Source organism: Pseudorasbora parva, chromosome 2 (assembly GCF_024679245.1).
Source record: "Pseudorasbora parva isolate DD20220531a chromosome 2, ASM2467924v1, whole genome shotgun sequence".
NCBI lineage: Eukaryota > Metazoa > Chordata > Actinopteri > Cypriniformes > Gobionidae > Pseudorasbora > Pseudorasbora parva.
Window position 1 is genome coordinate 8,912,353 of NC_090173.1, and position 16,034 is coordinate 8,928,386.

Genomic DNA, 16,034 nt, shown 5'->3' on the forward strand with positions numbered 1-16,034 from the left:
AAAGTACTACAGTTAGATGTCTACTTAAGTAAAAGTACTACAGTCAGATGTCAACTTAAGTAAAAGTACTACAGTAAGATGTCTACTTAAGTAAAAGTGCTACAGTCAGATGTCTACTTAAATAAAAGTGCCACAATCAGATGTCTACTTAAGTAAAAGTACTACAGTCAGATGTCTACTTAAGTAAAGGTACTACAGTTAGATGTCTACTTAAGTAAAAGTACTACAGTCAGATGTCTACTTAAGTGAACGTGTTACAGTCAGATGTCTCCTTAGGTAAAAGTACTACAGCCAGATGTCTACTTAAGTAAAAGTGTTACAGTCAGATGTCTACTTAGGTAAAAGTGCTACAATCAGATGTCTACTTTAGTAAAAGTACTATAGTCAGATGTCTACTTAAGTAAAAGTACTACAGTCAGATGTCAACTTAAGTAAAAGTACTACAGTTAGATGTCTACTTAAGTAAAAGTACTACAGTCAGATGTCAACTTAAGTAAAAGCACTACAGTAAGATGTCTACTTAAGTAAAGGTACTACAGTTAGATGTCTACTTAAGTAAAAGTACTACAGTCAGATGTCTACTTAAGTGAAAGTGTTACAGTCAGATGTCTCCTTAGGTAAAAGTACTACAGCCAGATGTCTACTTAAGTAAAAGTGTTACAGTCAGATGTCTACTTAGGTAAAAGTGCTACAATCAGATGTCTACTTTAGTAAAAGTACTATAGTCAGATGTCTACTTAAGTAAAAGTACTACAGTCAGATGTCAACTTAAGTAAAAGTACTACAGTTAGATGTCTACTTAAGTAAAAGTACTACAGTCAGATGTCAACTTAAGTAAAAGCACTACAGTAAGATGTCTACTTAAGTAAAAGTGCTACAGTCAGATGTCTACTTAAATAAAAGTGCCACAATCAGATGTCTACTTAAGTAAAAGTACTACAGTCAGATGTCTACTTAAGTAAAGGTACTACAGTTAGATGTCTACTTAAGTAAAAGTACTACACTCAGATGTCTACTTAAGTAAAAGTGTTACAGTCAGATGTCTCCTTAGGTAAAAGTACTACAGCCAGATGTCTACTTAAGTAAAAGTGTTACAGTCAGATGTCTACTTAGGTAAAAGTGCCACAATCAGATGTCTACTTTAGTAAAAGTACTATAGTCAGATGTCTACTTAAGTAAAAGTGTTACAGTCAGATGTCTACCTAGGTAAAAGTGCTACAATCAGATGTCTACTTTAGTAAAAGTACTATAGTCAGATGTCTACTTTAGTAAAAGTGCTACAATCAGATGTCTACTTAAGTAAAAGTGCTACAATCAGATGTCTAATTAAGTAAAAGTGTTACAGTCAGATGTCTGCTTAAGTAAGTGTTACAGTCAGATGTCTACCTAGGTAAAAGTGCTACAATCAGATGTCTACTTTAGTAAAAGTACTATAGTCAGATGTCTACTTTAGTAAAAGTGTTACAGTCAGATGTCTACTTAAGTAAGTGTTACAGTCAGATGTCTACTTAGGTAAAAGTGCTACAGTCAGATATCTACTTAAGTAAAAGTGCTACAATCAGATGTCTACTTTAGTAAAAGTGCTACAGTCAGATGTCTACTTTAGTAAAAGTGCTACAGTCAGATGTCTACTTAAGTAAAAGTGGTATAGTTCGATACCTACTTAAGTAAAAGTACAAATGATCTAGTAAATGAATCTTGATTTAAGAATATTTCGATATTTGGACTGGAAACATGAAAAAAATACTAAATACGAAGAGCATTTTCTTCAGGGTACTGAAGTAAATGTGCCCCGTTGCTGGCTCTGCAAACCTGGCTGATGTAGACGTACTGCTGGAAGTCCAAGTTGGTCCGCCGCCCCATGGCCGGACTCCCGGGTGTCTGTTTCGCAGCTGTAAAAACCGAATCTGACATGGGCTCCATGGGGGAGTTGTAGTTTGTGGAGACGGAGTGCACGGGGACGCACACGACTCCGTCCCGGGACAGCAGAAGTGTCCCGGCGAGGATGGACACCATCAGCATGAGCACCAGCAGATAGTCCATGAAGACTTCCCACCACGGCTTCAGCAGCTTATAACTGCCCTGCCTTTCGCCGCCCGCCCACAGCTCAGACAGCGTGAACATCTGAGAGAACAGAGAGAAGGAACACTGCTCCGTCAACTCAACACTTCATCAAAAACACCAACTCTTTGTTTTAAACGTCACCTGCAAACTCACTGTCTCGATGCTCAGGTTCTAAAGTGGTTACTAGGGTGTTCTGGGGGGTTGCTATGCAGTTACTAGGGTGTTCTGGGTGGTTGTTATGCGGTTACTAGGGTGTTCTGGATTGTTGTTAGTGTGCTACAATACGGTTACTATGGTGTTCTAGGTGGTTGTTAGTGTGCTACTAGGCGGTTACTAGGGTGTTCTGGGTGGTTGCTATGCGGTTACTAGGGTGTTCTGGATGGTTGCTATGCGGTTACTAGGGAGTTCTGGGTGGTTGTTAGTGCACCGCTATATGGTTACTAGGGTGTTCTGGGTGGTTGTTAGTGTGCTACTATGCGGTTCCTAGGGTGTTCTGGGTGGTTGTTGTTAGTGTGCTACTATGCGGTTCCTAGGGTGTTCTGAGTGGTTGTTAATGTGCTGTTATATGGTTACTAGGGTTTTCTGGATGGTTGTTAATGTGTTGCTATGCGGTTACTAGGGTGTTCTGGGTGGTTGTTAGTGCGCTGCTATGCGGTCACTAGGGTGTTCTGAGTGGTTGTTAGTGCGTTGCTATACAGTTACTAGGGTGCTCTGGTTGGTTGTTAGTGTTGCTATGCGGTCACTAGGGTGCTCTGGTTGGTTGTTAGTGTGTTGCTATATGGTTACTACGGTACTCTGGTTGGTTGTTAGTGTGTTGCTATACGGTTACTAAGGTGTTCTTGGTGGTTGTTTGTGTGTTGCTATACGGTTACTAGGTTGTTCTGAGTGGTTGATAGAGTGTTGCTATTCGGTTACTAGGGTGTTCTGAGTGGTTGTTAGTGCGCTGCTATGCGGTAACTAGGGTGTTCTGAGTGGTTGTTAGTGTGTTGCTATACGGTTACTAGGGTGCTCTGGTTGTTTGTTAGTGTGTTGCTATGCGGTCACTAGGGTACTCTGGTTGGTTGTTAGTGTGTTGCTATACGGTTACTAGGGTGTTCTGGGTGGTTATTTGTGTGTTGCTATACGGTTACTAGGGTGTTCTGAGTGGTTGATAGTGTGTTGCTATTCGGTTACTAGGGTGTTCTGAGTGGTTGATAGTGTGTTGCTATGCGGTTACTAGTTACTAGTGTGTGTGTCTCTAGATTTGAGTGCCTGTGGTTTTCTTTTCAGTGGCTGTTTTCTGGTAAAAAATGGTGCCTCTGATAACTCAGTAAAGTAACAGCACACTCATATTAGATAATATTAGATATATTCAACACCTCTAAAAGCAACTTCTCCAGTTCTGGTTAGTTCTGTTTAGTTTGCTGCAGAGGCTATTGAAATATGTTTTCAACTAATGCATTTATAATGAGATCTGATTCGGCACATTGAGCAACACAGAAACCCCAATCTCACACAACACATCCTCAGCTAAACTACATGCAAACACACAAGAAGAGAAATGCACTTACTGCGATAAACTGTAATGTTTTCCACCCCAAAACCACACTTTTCACACATGCAGTCTTGAAAACCCCAGTCCTGCGCAGGCCGGTTTATTCTGGCCCTACTTTCCCCAACTTCGCCCCTGTTCACAGACAGAGGGGCCCAAGAAGCAGCTTTGAAGTCGCCATGACGACCTGCACACAATAGGCACATTCACATCATGCAAGTAAATGTGATTTGTAAGTGAAACTCAGAAACGAGCAGCTTGAAACTCAGATGTTAATGCCAGGTCTTCTGTATTTACTGCGTCCTCTTAGTCAAATCTTTGAGCGCGAGCCTGTTCCTCGAATGTGAACAGCAGGTGGCGCTCATTAGTCACTTAACACGATGCAGTCTGGACACGTGAACGCCAAGAGGAATTGATTTACTCTAGATTCAGAGGCTTAAAATGACGTCCTGAGTAGCGTTCAATCAAATCTACTTAAAGTTTTTATGGTCAGAGTAAACTGCTGCTTTGTGATTGATCTTCTTATGTTAAAATAATAGATAATTTGTGTCTAATTTCAATCACAAGGCACTTTTTTGAAAGTCCTGGGCCAGCAATTACACATTTCTAGACGCAATTTTGAAAACAAACATACTATGCACATAATGTATAGTTGTGCAGGAAACCCCCCTTTTTCCCTGAATATATCATCTTGTCACACATTTTAAACTTGTCTTGCAATGGGGATTTACAAAAACCCCACACATCAGATTGAGATGTGCGCTGAACGATTGTGTGAGAAATAAAAGCTGTAAACGTTCATGCAGTTAAATAGCCATGAAAATATTTAGCATTTTTCATAAAAAAAATTTTTTTTGCACGTATAACATTGCTGCGTCTTTAAATTAAAGGACAGTTGACAGAGACAATAAAAGGAGGCACGTTTTGGGTGGAAGCCGCTGAACATGCTTTCATATGTTATTTTATTTTTTTATTTCATGAATAGAACAAACCGGCTTAAATTAGAGGATCGTTTTTATATCTGACGAGCTCATGTGAACGATGGAAACACTGCTGGGAATTGTTAGAGCTTTTTTCTGTTTCGTTAGTATAAACTCTAAAAAAGTTCTCCATCATGGGATATTTTCATTGATTTACTTTGCATTATTTTAATTTTAATTAAATGTTATTAATTAAGCAGCCTGCAAACATTATTTATAGAAATGTTTTTCTATAAGACTAGAACACTAGAAATGTTTTTAACACACACAAAAAAAAAATTGGCACTAAAAGTGTTTTTTTGGCTTGTAATCATAGGGGAACCACTTTTGGTGCCAAATAGCACCAAATCTTTAAAGGGGCTCTATAGCACCTTTGTCAAATGGTGCCATGTAGAACCCATAAGAAGTGCCATATTTTATTTCTTCCTCAATAATGGTGCTAAACTGTACCAAAAGTAGTTCTTTGGTGTGTAAAGAACCTTTAAAGGGCTTGAAAGGTTCTTTGTACGGCAGTGGTGATATAGCACCTTTATCACCCCAAAGAACCACTGAAGAACCATACAGGGCCTTAACAGGTTCTGTATATGGTAACGGTGCTATATAGCACCTCAGTCATCCCAAAGAACTGCTGAAGAACCGCTGAAGAACCCAGATTTGGTGCTATACAGCACTTTTTAGAGTGTACCATTAAACATGAAATTTCTCCTTGTATAGAACCTTTTTGGCATAACAGGTTCTTTAAAATTGAGTTGTAACAGCATTGAACTATATATATATATATATATATATATATATATATATATATATATATATATATATATATATATATATATACACACACACAGCTCTGGAAAAAATTAAGAGACCACTTTACATTTAAAAACCAGTGTTAAGTGGTTTCTTAATTAAGTTAAACATTCAAAGTGATTATGAATGAAAGGGATAAGAAACATTTTAGGTGTGACATGGACATGAAGATGATGGTTTTTATATTTGGGTGAACGCTACATTTAATATTCAAATTTATGTAGTTGAATATTCCTTTACCTAAGAAATATAAATCTCTTTTTCCACTTTTAGCATAAAATAAATAAATAAATAAAAGTAGATCCTCTAAACTTGAGCACCACATTTTAAACTTTCTTATTATGAATTCAGAATCATTCCAGATGCATCCTCATATTTGGTCCATGTCTAACCCTTGATGACTGCTCTGTCAAGTCCTCGTCGTCAGTGAGGAACCTGGGTGTGCTCTTTGATACCAATCTTTCATTCGAAAGCCACGTTTCTAGCATCTGTAAAACCACATTCTACCATCTTAAAAATATATCTAAATTAGGGCACATGCTTTCAATGCAAAATGCTGAACAGTTAGTACATGCGTTCATGAGCTCAAGGCTAGATTATTGTAATGCTCTACTGGGTGGTTGCCCTGCTCGCTTAATAAACAAACTCCAGCTGGTCCAAAACGCAGCAGCTCGAGTTCTTACTAGAACCAGGAAGTGTGATCATATTAGTCCAGTTCTGTCAACACTGCCTATTAAACATCGCATACATTTTAAAATCTTGCTTATTACTTACAAAGCACTAAATGGTTTAGCTCCCCAGTACTTAAGCGAGCTCTTAACGCATTATACTCCATCACGTCTATTGCGGTCTCTAAACTCTGGCCAGTTGATATTACCGAAAATATCTAAATCAACTGCAGGCGGTCGATCCTTTTCCTATTTAGCATTTAGGATGACGGTATAGTTTCAAACCTATTTTAATGGTTTACATTCTCAGACCACAAAATGTGGAACACAGAACGCATTGGAGGTTTTCTGTTTTAGCTGAGGCTGATGTTGTTTACGTGCCGCCAAATTAAATAACTAATCAGTTTTTACAATTTAGTAAGAAACAGTTCAATAAGAAACAGTTCTTACTTTAGCTTTTCATCTAAAACAAAATAGTTTCCTATCATCACTGTAGAACTGCTTTGAAGCCATCAGTGTTAAAGAAAGTCCTAAAGAAAGCCATTGTGTAAAAAAAGCCCTAAATAAATAAAGGTGACTGGACATGTTTAAAAATCACGCAAACACATTCAACTGATTGCCATAACTTGAAATGGTTGTACCAAATGCCTGAGTTGGCAAGCTGCTAATTCTCATGAATTATATTATCTGTCACACACACACACACAAACACACACAACATAAATGTTTCAGCGCTCTGTTCTCATGTATGAGAAATCATTTGCTCTGCTCGTGTTCATTTCGAGCAACTCGTGTTTGAGTGACAGAAAAAGCGTCCATCTCCATCCTTCTCGGACGTGTGGTTTGACACCTTTCGACTCAATCTCGCCCTCTGAACCAGAAGGGTGTGTTTGTGTGAACTGGCAGGACTGCACACACCCTGCTCTTTTAGAAGAAGCTTCTCGTGTTGATAAAGCGGGCCTGTGGTTTCCAGCGCAAAAGCTGCGTCCAAAAGTCCCGCCTGAGATTCACTTCAATCCTACAGGGAGAAGTTCTGTAAGAAACACATCCAGACTCGTGAATTCATCAACCACTCAGTTCAGAATATATTTCTGTATTGTTTATGCTGCTCATGATTTTATTGTGTTTGATTTTGTGTTTTCTGAAACTTGCCTGACATTTTGCACTCATTTTATTTTAAATCAGCACATTTCTTGATTTTAATCACTAGAAATAATCTATTTTAATGGCTTTATTTTTTAATTTTACATTTTTATTATATTTATACTTTTGTTTTATTTCTTTATTGGTTCAATTAAGTAGCTAAATCTAACTAAAATATGTTACTTGAAATAAAATGTCACTATTATTTCAGCTAGTTCTTATTTTCATTTAGTTTAACTTGATGTAAAATAATTAACTACAACTGGAAAAGAAATAATAATAATAATAATAATATATATTTTTTTATTTTTTATTTTTTTTATAATAATTAAAAAAAGGACAGAAATACACAACAAATTGACCAAAACTAAAATTTTAATGAAAACATACAACACAAAACTCACATTATGCTTGTGCGTATAATATATTTATATATATAGCTTCTGATTTCTCAATGTTAAGTGGTCTCTTAATTTTTTCCAGAGCTGTACACATATACACTCACCTAAAGGATTATTAGGAACGCCTGTTCAGTTTCTCATTAATGCAATTATCTAATCAACCAATCACATGGCAGTTGCTTCAGTGCATTTAGGGGTGTGGTCCTGGTCAAGACAATCTCCTGAACTCCAAACTGAATGGCAGAATGGGAAAGAAAGGTGATTTAAGCCATTTTGAGCGTGGCATGGTTGTTGGTGCCAGACGGGCCGGTCTGAGTATTTCACAATCTGCTCAGTTACTGGGATTTTCACGCACAACCATTTCTAGGGTTTACATAGAATGGTGTAAAAAGGGAAAAACATCCAGTATGTGTCAGTTCTGAGGGCGAAAATGCCTTGTTGATGCTCGAGGTCAGAGGAGAATGGGCTGACTGATTCAAGCTGAAAGAAGAGCAACTTTGACTGAAATAACCACTCGTTACAACCGAGGTATGCAGCAAAGCATTTGTGAAGCCACAACACACTCAACCTTGAGGCGGATGGGCTACAACAGCAGAAGACCCCACCGGGTACCACTCATCTCCACTACAAATAGGAAAAAGAGGCGACAATTTGCACAAGCTCACCAAAATTGGACAGTTGAAGACTGGAAAAATGTTCCCTGGTCTGATGAGTCTCGATTTCTGATGAGACATTCAGATGGTAGAGTCAGAATTTGGCGTAAACAGAATGAGAACATGGATCCATCATGCCTTGTTACCACTGTGCAGGCTGGTGGTGGTGGTGTAATGGTGTGGGGGATGTTTTCTTGGCACACTTTAGGCCCCTTAGTGCCAATTGGGCATCGTTTAAAGAATGCTTTCAGCACCTTGTAGAATTAAATCAGTTCTGAAGGCGAAAGGGGGTCAAACAGTATTAGTATAGTGTTCCTAATAATCCTTTAGGTGAGTGTATATATATATATACACACACACACACACTAGGGGTGACCCCAAATAGTCCAAGATTCGATGCATCATTATACAGAGCCGGATTCGACCACCGATCTCACAGTCGAATCTTCGTGGGTGTTAAGATCGCGTGTTAAGATCTGGTGTGCGGCTTCGCACCGGACGTGAAGCTCAGCGCTGCGCCTTTAAAATTCGAACACATTGTTTTCAATGAGTGTACACACACCGGCGGCCGCATTCGGTGCCTGTCCGCGGCGACTCGGGAAGTTGTTTAAAATCCTGCCGCACCACAGAGTGCCATTTCAAGGTTTTATATTAAATGTATATTATATTTCCTTTAAATCGTGAATGTACTGATTTCACCCTGTGCTACAAGATACACTCATCGTGCAGCTCTTCTGTCAGAAGTCGATTCAAAAATAAACTCTCGCGTATATGTGCGTCTGGTGTGAGATCCGGAGACGGCGCTGAGCTTCAGTCCGGTGTGTGACCCCCTTTAGGCACAATCAGCTTAAGACCGGGCAGTAAACGCACTCAAAGTGTTCATTTCCTCTTTAGGCAGGTCATTTTTTTAGGTTTATTTATCAAAATGTTCTTTTATATATTTGTGTGATGTTCTGTATTTCGATCGCGGCTTTAAAATGTTATGAGAAAACGGTTTATTAATGTTTATCCACCACATTACCTTTTAGGCTATTTAAACCCTAAATAAGAAAGCCATTGTCAGTTCGTCTGTCAGTTGGCAGGCAGTTTTGGTCGCTTTATTAATAGTTGTTGCTGTGTGCAGTGTGTAAAGGAAAATAAAAATAGTTTTATCCTTCTGCTGACAGTGTCGTGCCCCTCCCAACCAATTCACACACACACACACACACACACACACACACACACACACACACACACACACACACACACACACACACACACTCGAAAAAAAATCATTCTTTTACATGATGTAAAAGAAAACGTGATTCCTCAGACCAGGCCACCTTCTTCCATTGCTCCGTGGTCCAGTTCTGATGCTCACGTGCCACTGTTGGTGCTTCGGCGGGGTCAGGGGTCAGAGGTCACCCTGACTGGTCAGCAGCTATGCCGCCCCATACGCAACAAACTGAGATGCTCTGTGTATTCTGACAGCTTTCTATCAGAACCAGCATTAACTTCTGGAGCAGTTTGAGCTCCAGTAGCTCGTCTGTTTGACCACTGCAGACCGGGCACAGCCCACAAGAGCTGCAGTTTTGGAGATGCTCTGATCCAGTCGTCTAGCCGTCACAATCTGGCCCTTGTCAAACTCGCTCAAATCCTTACGCTCGCCCATTTTTCCTGCTTCTAACACATCAACTTTGAGGACAAAATGTTCACTTGCTGCCTAATATATCCCACCCACTAACAGGAGCCGTGATGAAGAAATCATCAGTGTTAGTCACTTCACCTGTCAGTGGTCAAATTAACACAAAAACATTGAAAAAATGTCTAGAAAGAATCGTCTTCATTCTTAATTTTGTCTTTGTGTCTTTTTTCATCATACAACCTGTTCAAACAGAAACTATCATCACCAAACACAGCGTCACATTTCTACCTCTCACAGAGAGACAGAGAGGCTGGTGCCCTCAGGGAAACTGTGAGTATCCTCTGTGAGTACGGTCGAGCAGCGCGATTCACACACCTCCATACACTCCTACTCTAGCGCATTCGACAGACGACAGAAAGTCCAAACGACAGAGAGGGAGGTGCAGTGAAGAGATGCCAGGCCGTGGGTCACGGAAAGGCCATTCAGACACAGTCATTCTGACTCCATGACAAAAACCTGTGCGGGGGTTTTCAGACACTCTTCTGAAAGTGTTATCACGCTATATGTCATCTTTTGTTCCATTCAGCACGTTATCATCTGTTTGGCTGCCATTGTCACACAGTGCATACAGTGCTCCTAACATTTGCAGACACTGAAATCACACCTGAAGTGTCAATATAAAATGCCCAAAGAGTTTTAATATGGTCATTTACTTTATTTTTTTTATTAAAAAAACAACAACTAGAAAATCAAAAAAAAAAAAAAATGAGGCAACGGTTTCCTAAAAAGCAACAACAACAGATTTTTAGGAATTAAAATAATAAATTGGGCGTCCACCACACTAAAGGACAATAACTTTTATGATAACAATAATTACAGGTGGACAGGACACTCTAAAAACACCATGGGTTAAATTACTTTAACCCAGAAATTGTATTGTTTTAACCCAGCGATTTGGTTGTTTTAATCCAGATATTGGATTGTTTTAACCCAGATATTGGATTTTTTTAACCCAGCGATTGGGTTGTTTTAATCCAGATATTGGATTGTTTTAACCCAGATATTGGATTGTTTTAACCCAGCGATTGGGTTGTTTTAATCCAGATATTGGATTGTTTTAACCCAGCGATTGGGTTGTTTTAATCCAGATATTGGATTGTTTTAACCCAGCGATTGGGTTGTTTTAATCCAGATATTGGATTGTTTTAATCCAGATATTGGATTGTTTTAACCCAGCGATTGGGTTGTTTTAATCCAGATATTGGATTGTTTTAACCCAGAAATTGGATTGTTTTAACCCAGACATTGGATTGTTTTAACCCAGCGATTGGGTTGTTTTAACCCAGAAATTGTATTGTTTTAACCCAGATATTGGATTGTTTTAACCCAGAAATTGGATTGTTTTAACCCAGATATTGGATTGTTTTAACCCAGATATTGGATTGTTTTAACCCAGCGATTGGGTTGTTTTAACCCAGAAATTGGATTGTTTTAACCCAGCGATTGGGTTGTTTTAATCCAGATATTGGATTGTTTTAACCCAGATATTGGATTGTTTTAACCCAGATATTGGATTGTTTTAACCCAGCGATTGGGTTGTTTTAATCCAGATATTGGATTGTTTTAACCCAGCGATTGGGTTGTTTTAATCCAGATATTGGATTGTTTTAACCCAGATATTGGATTGTTTTAACCCAGATATTGGATTGTTTTAACCCAGCGATTGGGTTGTTTTAACCCAGCGATTGGGTTGTTTTAACCCAGAAATTGGATTATTTTAACCCAGCGATTGGGTTGTTTTAACCCAGATATTGGATTGTTTTAACCCAGCGATTGGGTTGTTTTAACCCAGCGATTGGGTTGTTTTAACCCAGAAATTGGATTGTTTTAACCCAGCGATTGGGTTGTTTTAACCCAGATATTGGATTGTTTTAACCCAGATATTGGATTGTTTTAACCCAGAAATTGGATTGTTTTAACCCAGCGATTGGGTTGTTTTAACCCAGAAATTGGATTATTTTAACCCAGCGAATGGGTTGTTTTAACCCAGATATTGGATTGTTTTAACCCAGCGATTGGATTGTTTTAACCCAGCGATTGGGTTGTTTTAACCCAGAAATTGGATTGTTTTAACCCAGCGATTGGGTTGTTTTAACCCAGATATTGGATTGTTTTAACCCAGCGATTGGGTTGTTTTAACCCAGAAATTGGATTGTTTTAACCCAGCGATTGGGTTGTTTTAACCCAGAAATTGTGTTGTTTTAACCCAGCGATTGGGTTGTTTTAACCCAGCGATTGGGTTGTTTTAACCCAGAAATTGGATTGTTTTAACCCAGCGATTGGGTTGTTTTAATCCAGATTTTGGATTGTTTTAACCCAGCGATTGGGTTGTTTTAACCCAGAAATTGGATTGTTTTAACCCAGATATTGGATTGTTTTAACCCAGCGATTGGGTTGTTTTAACCCAGAAATTGGATTATTTTAACCCAGCGATTGGGTTGTTTTAACCCAGATATTGGATTGTTTTAACCCAGCGATTGGGTTGTTTTAACCCAGATATTGGATTGTTTTAACCCAGTGATTGGGTTGTTTTAACCCAGCGATTGGGTTGTTTTAACCCAGATATTGGATTGTTTTAACCCAGAAATTGGATTGTTTTAACCCAGCGATTGGGTTGTTTTAACCCAGATATTGGATTATTTAACCCAGCGATTGGGTTGTTTTAACCCAGATATTGGATTGTTTTAACCCAGCGATTGGGTTGTTTTAACCCAGCGATTGGGTTGTTTTAACCCAGAAATTGGATTGTTTTAACCCAGCGATTGGGTTGTTTTAACCCAGAAATTGGATTGTTTTAACCCAGATATTGGATTGTTTTAACCCAGAAATTGGATTGTTTTAACCCAGATATTGGATTGTTTTAACCCAGCGATTGGGTTGTTTTAACCCAGAAATTGGATTGTTTTAACCCAGATATTGGATTGTTTTAACCCAGATATTGGATTGTTTTAACCCAGATATTGGATTGTTTTAACCCAGAAATTGGATTGTTTTAACCCAGATATTGGATTGTTTTAACCCAGAAATTGGATTGTTTTAACCCAGATATTGGATTGCTTTAACCTAGCGATTGGGTTGTTTTAACCTGGAAATTGGATTGTTTTAACCCAGATATGGGATTGTTTTAACCCAGAAATTGGATTGTTTTATCCCAGATATTGGATTGTTTTAACCCAGCAATTGGGTTGTTTTAACCCAGAAATTGGATTGTTTTAACCCAGATATTGGATTGTTTTAACCCAGAAATTGGATTGTTTTAACCCAGTGATTGTATTATTTTAACTCAGCGATTGGGTTGTTTTAACCCAGAAATTGTATTGTTTTAACCCAGCGATTGTATTGTTTTAACTCAATGATTGGGTTGTTTTAATCCAGCGATTGGGTTGTTTTAACCCGGAAATTGTATTGTTTTAACCCAGCGATTGTATTGCTTTAACCTAGCGATTGGGTTGTTTTAACCTGGAAATTGTATTGTTTTAACCCAGCGATTGGATTTTTTAAAAACAGATATTGGATTTTTTTTAACCTAGCGATTGGGTTGTTTTAACCCAGAAATTGGATTGTTTTAACCCAGCGATTGGGTTGTTTTAACCCAGCGATTGGGTTGTTTTAACCCAGAAATTGGATTGTTTTAACCCAGAAATTGGATTGTTTTAACCCAGCGATTGGGTTGTTTTAACCCAGAAATTGGATTGTTTTAACCCAGATATTGGATTGTTTTAACCCAGAAATTGGATTGTTTTAACCCAGATATTGGATTATTTTAACCCAGAAATTGGATTGTTTTAACCCAGATATTGGATTGTTTTAACCCAGAAATTGGATTGTTTTAACCCAGATATTGGATTGCTTTAACGTAGCGATTGGGTTGTTTAAACCTGGAAATTGGATTGTTTTAACCCAGATATGGGATTGTTTTAACCCAGAAATTGGATTGTTTTATCCCAGATATTGGATTGTTTTAACCCAGCAATTGGGTTGTTTTAACCCAGATATTGGATTGTTTTAACCCAGATATTGGATTGTTTTAACCCAGATATTGGATTGTCTTAACCCAGAAATTGGATTGTTTTAACCCAGTGATTGTATTATTTTAACTCAGCGATTGGGTTGTTTTAACCCAGAAATTGTATTGTTTTAACCCAGCGATTGTATTGTTTTAACCCAATGATTGGGTTGTTTTAACCCAATGATTGGGTTGTTTTAATCCAGCGATTGGGTTGTTTTAACCCGGAAATTGTATTGTTTTAACCCAGCGATTGTATTGCTTTAACCTAGCGATTGGGTTGTTTTAACCTGGAAATTGGATTGTTTTAACCCAGCGATTGGATTTTTTTAAACCAGATATTGGATTTTTTTTAGCCTAGCGATTGGGTTGTTTTAACCCAGAAATTGGATTGTTTTAACCCAGAAATTGTATTGTTTTAACCCAGCGATTGGATTGTATTCATCAGATCAAGCGTCTCTATCTGCACATGTATGTATGAAGTCAGTTCAAGTGTATCTCAATCAACATCAGCTAACCACAGAAACAAGCACAATCCTGACTGTCTTCATGCTCTACAGCGATTGCTTTAGCTCTTCAAACCAGCAGATGTTGTGCCTGTAAACTGCGTTTCTTTCACTTTAAATGACACTTTATGTGATAAAACGTGCCAAGTTAAAGTGCGACTTTTTCATGACTGTTTTCATGATTATCACTCTCTGCATCTGTATTTAGTCAGCAATGGCCTCAGAGGATTTGGAGAGGTGGGTCGTGAGAAAGTGACACGTTTGTTTGTCACTCTTCCTCTTCGTTTTCTCACTGCGACCACAAACAGGTTGTAATGCAAAGCGAGAGAGATAATGGCACAATAATATTATACAGTCCAGAAAGGGCAACGTTTTTCGGGGGCGAATTTCTATCTGTAGCTTTCGCAGTTTGTTGAGATTAAACATGATTTGATTTTGTGCATATTTCTAAAAGATGTTTCAGCAGAAGTGTCACTTCCATACATTAACTATAAAGCAAACGATAATGCCTTCACAATAGTACAATAGTTATGATAACTCAAACTCACCCATGATTAATTCAAAAAAGGTTGAGAACCACTGACGTAGATGCTCTGCACCAGTGGTTCTCAACCTGTTTTCAATTAAAGGCCCACCATTGTCAAAAGCAGCATTCATTGGCCAAACGAAATATTTTTTAACTAAACATTTCAACCTGATTAAATATAGCTTGGCTGAAAATGTACAGCATGTTCAATATAAAAATGTCTATTGAGATTTAATATGTTTTATTTGAGATTTATTTAGTCAAAAACTAGAAAATCACTAAATTAGGCAAAGGTTTTCTTAAAAAGCAACAACAACAAATGTTGAGGAATAAAAATAATAAATAGGCTATCGTATGCATCCACCACACCAAAGGACAATAACTATTATGATAACAATTACAGGTGGACAGGACACGCTAAAAAATCATGGGTTAAAAACAACCCAAGCTGAGTTGAAAATGGACAAACCAGGCAATTGGGTTATTTTAACCTAGCGACTGGTTTGTTTTAACCCAGCCATTGGGTTGTTTTAACCTAGCGATTGGGTTGTTTTAACTTAGTGATTGTGTTGTTTTAACCTACAAATTGGGTTGTTTTAAGCTAATATTTGGGTTGTTTTAATCTAGCGATTGGGTTGTTTTAACTTAATGATTGTGTTGTTTTAACCTAGAAATTGGGTTGTTTTAAGCTAATATTTTGGTTGTTTTAACCTAGCGATTGGGTTGTTTTAACTTAGTAATTGTGTTGTTTTAACCTAGAGATTGGGTTGTTTTAACTTAGTGATTGTGTTGTTTTAACCTAGAAATTGGGTTGTTTTAAGCTAATATTTGGGTTGTTTTAACCTAATATTTGGGTTGTTTTAACCTAGCGATTGGGTTGTTTTAACTTAGTAATTGTGTTGTTTTAACCTAGAGATTGGGTTGTTTTAACCTAGTGATTGTGTTGTTTTAACCTAGAAATTGGGTTGTTTTAAGATAGAAATTTGGTTGTATTAACCTAGAAATGGGGTTGTTTTAGGATAGCGATTTGGTTGTTTTAATCTAGCGATTGGGTTGTTTTAACCC

The 16,034-nt window shown here is 38.0% G+C and overlaps 1 protein-coding gene across 1 annotated transcript in view; it reads right to left on the reverse strand.

Moving 5' to 3' along the window:
* Positions 1-16,034, reverse strand: part of si:ch211-106h11.1 (volume-regulated anion channel subunit LRRC8D) — a 49,439-nt gene that overhangs the window by 19,147 nt on the left and 14,258 nt on the right. Inside the window, exons 3-5 of the mRNA XM_067455957.1 lie at positions 6,969-7,083; positions 3,615-3,782; positions 1,813-2,124 (exon numbers count right to left, since the gene is read on the reverse strand). Coding sequence (XP_067312058.1) covers positions 1,813-2,124 — 312 coding nt within the window. The 5' untranslated portion in view covers positions 3,615-3,782; positions 6,969-7,083. The remainder of the gene's footprint in view (positions 1-1,812; positions 2,125-3,614; positions 3,783-6,968; positions 7,084-16,034) is intronic.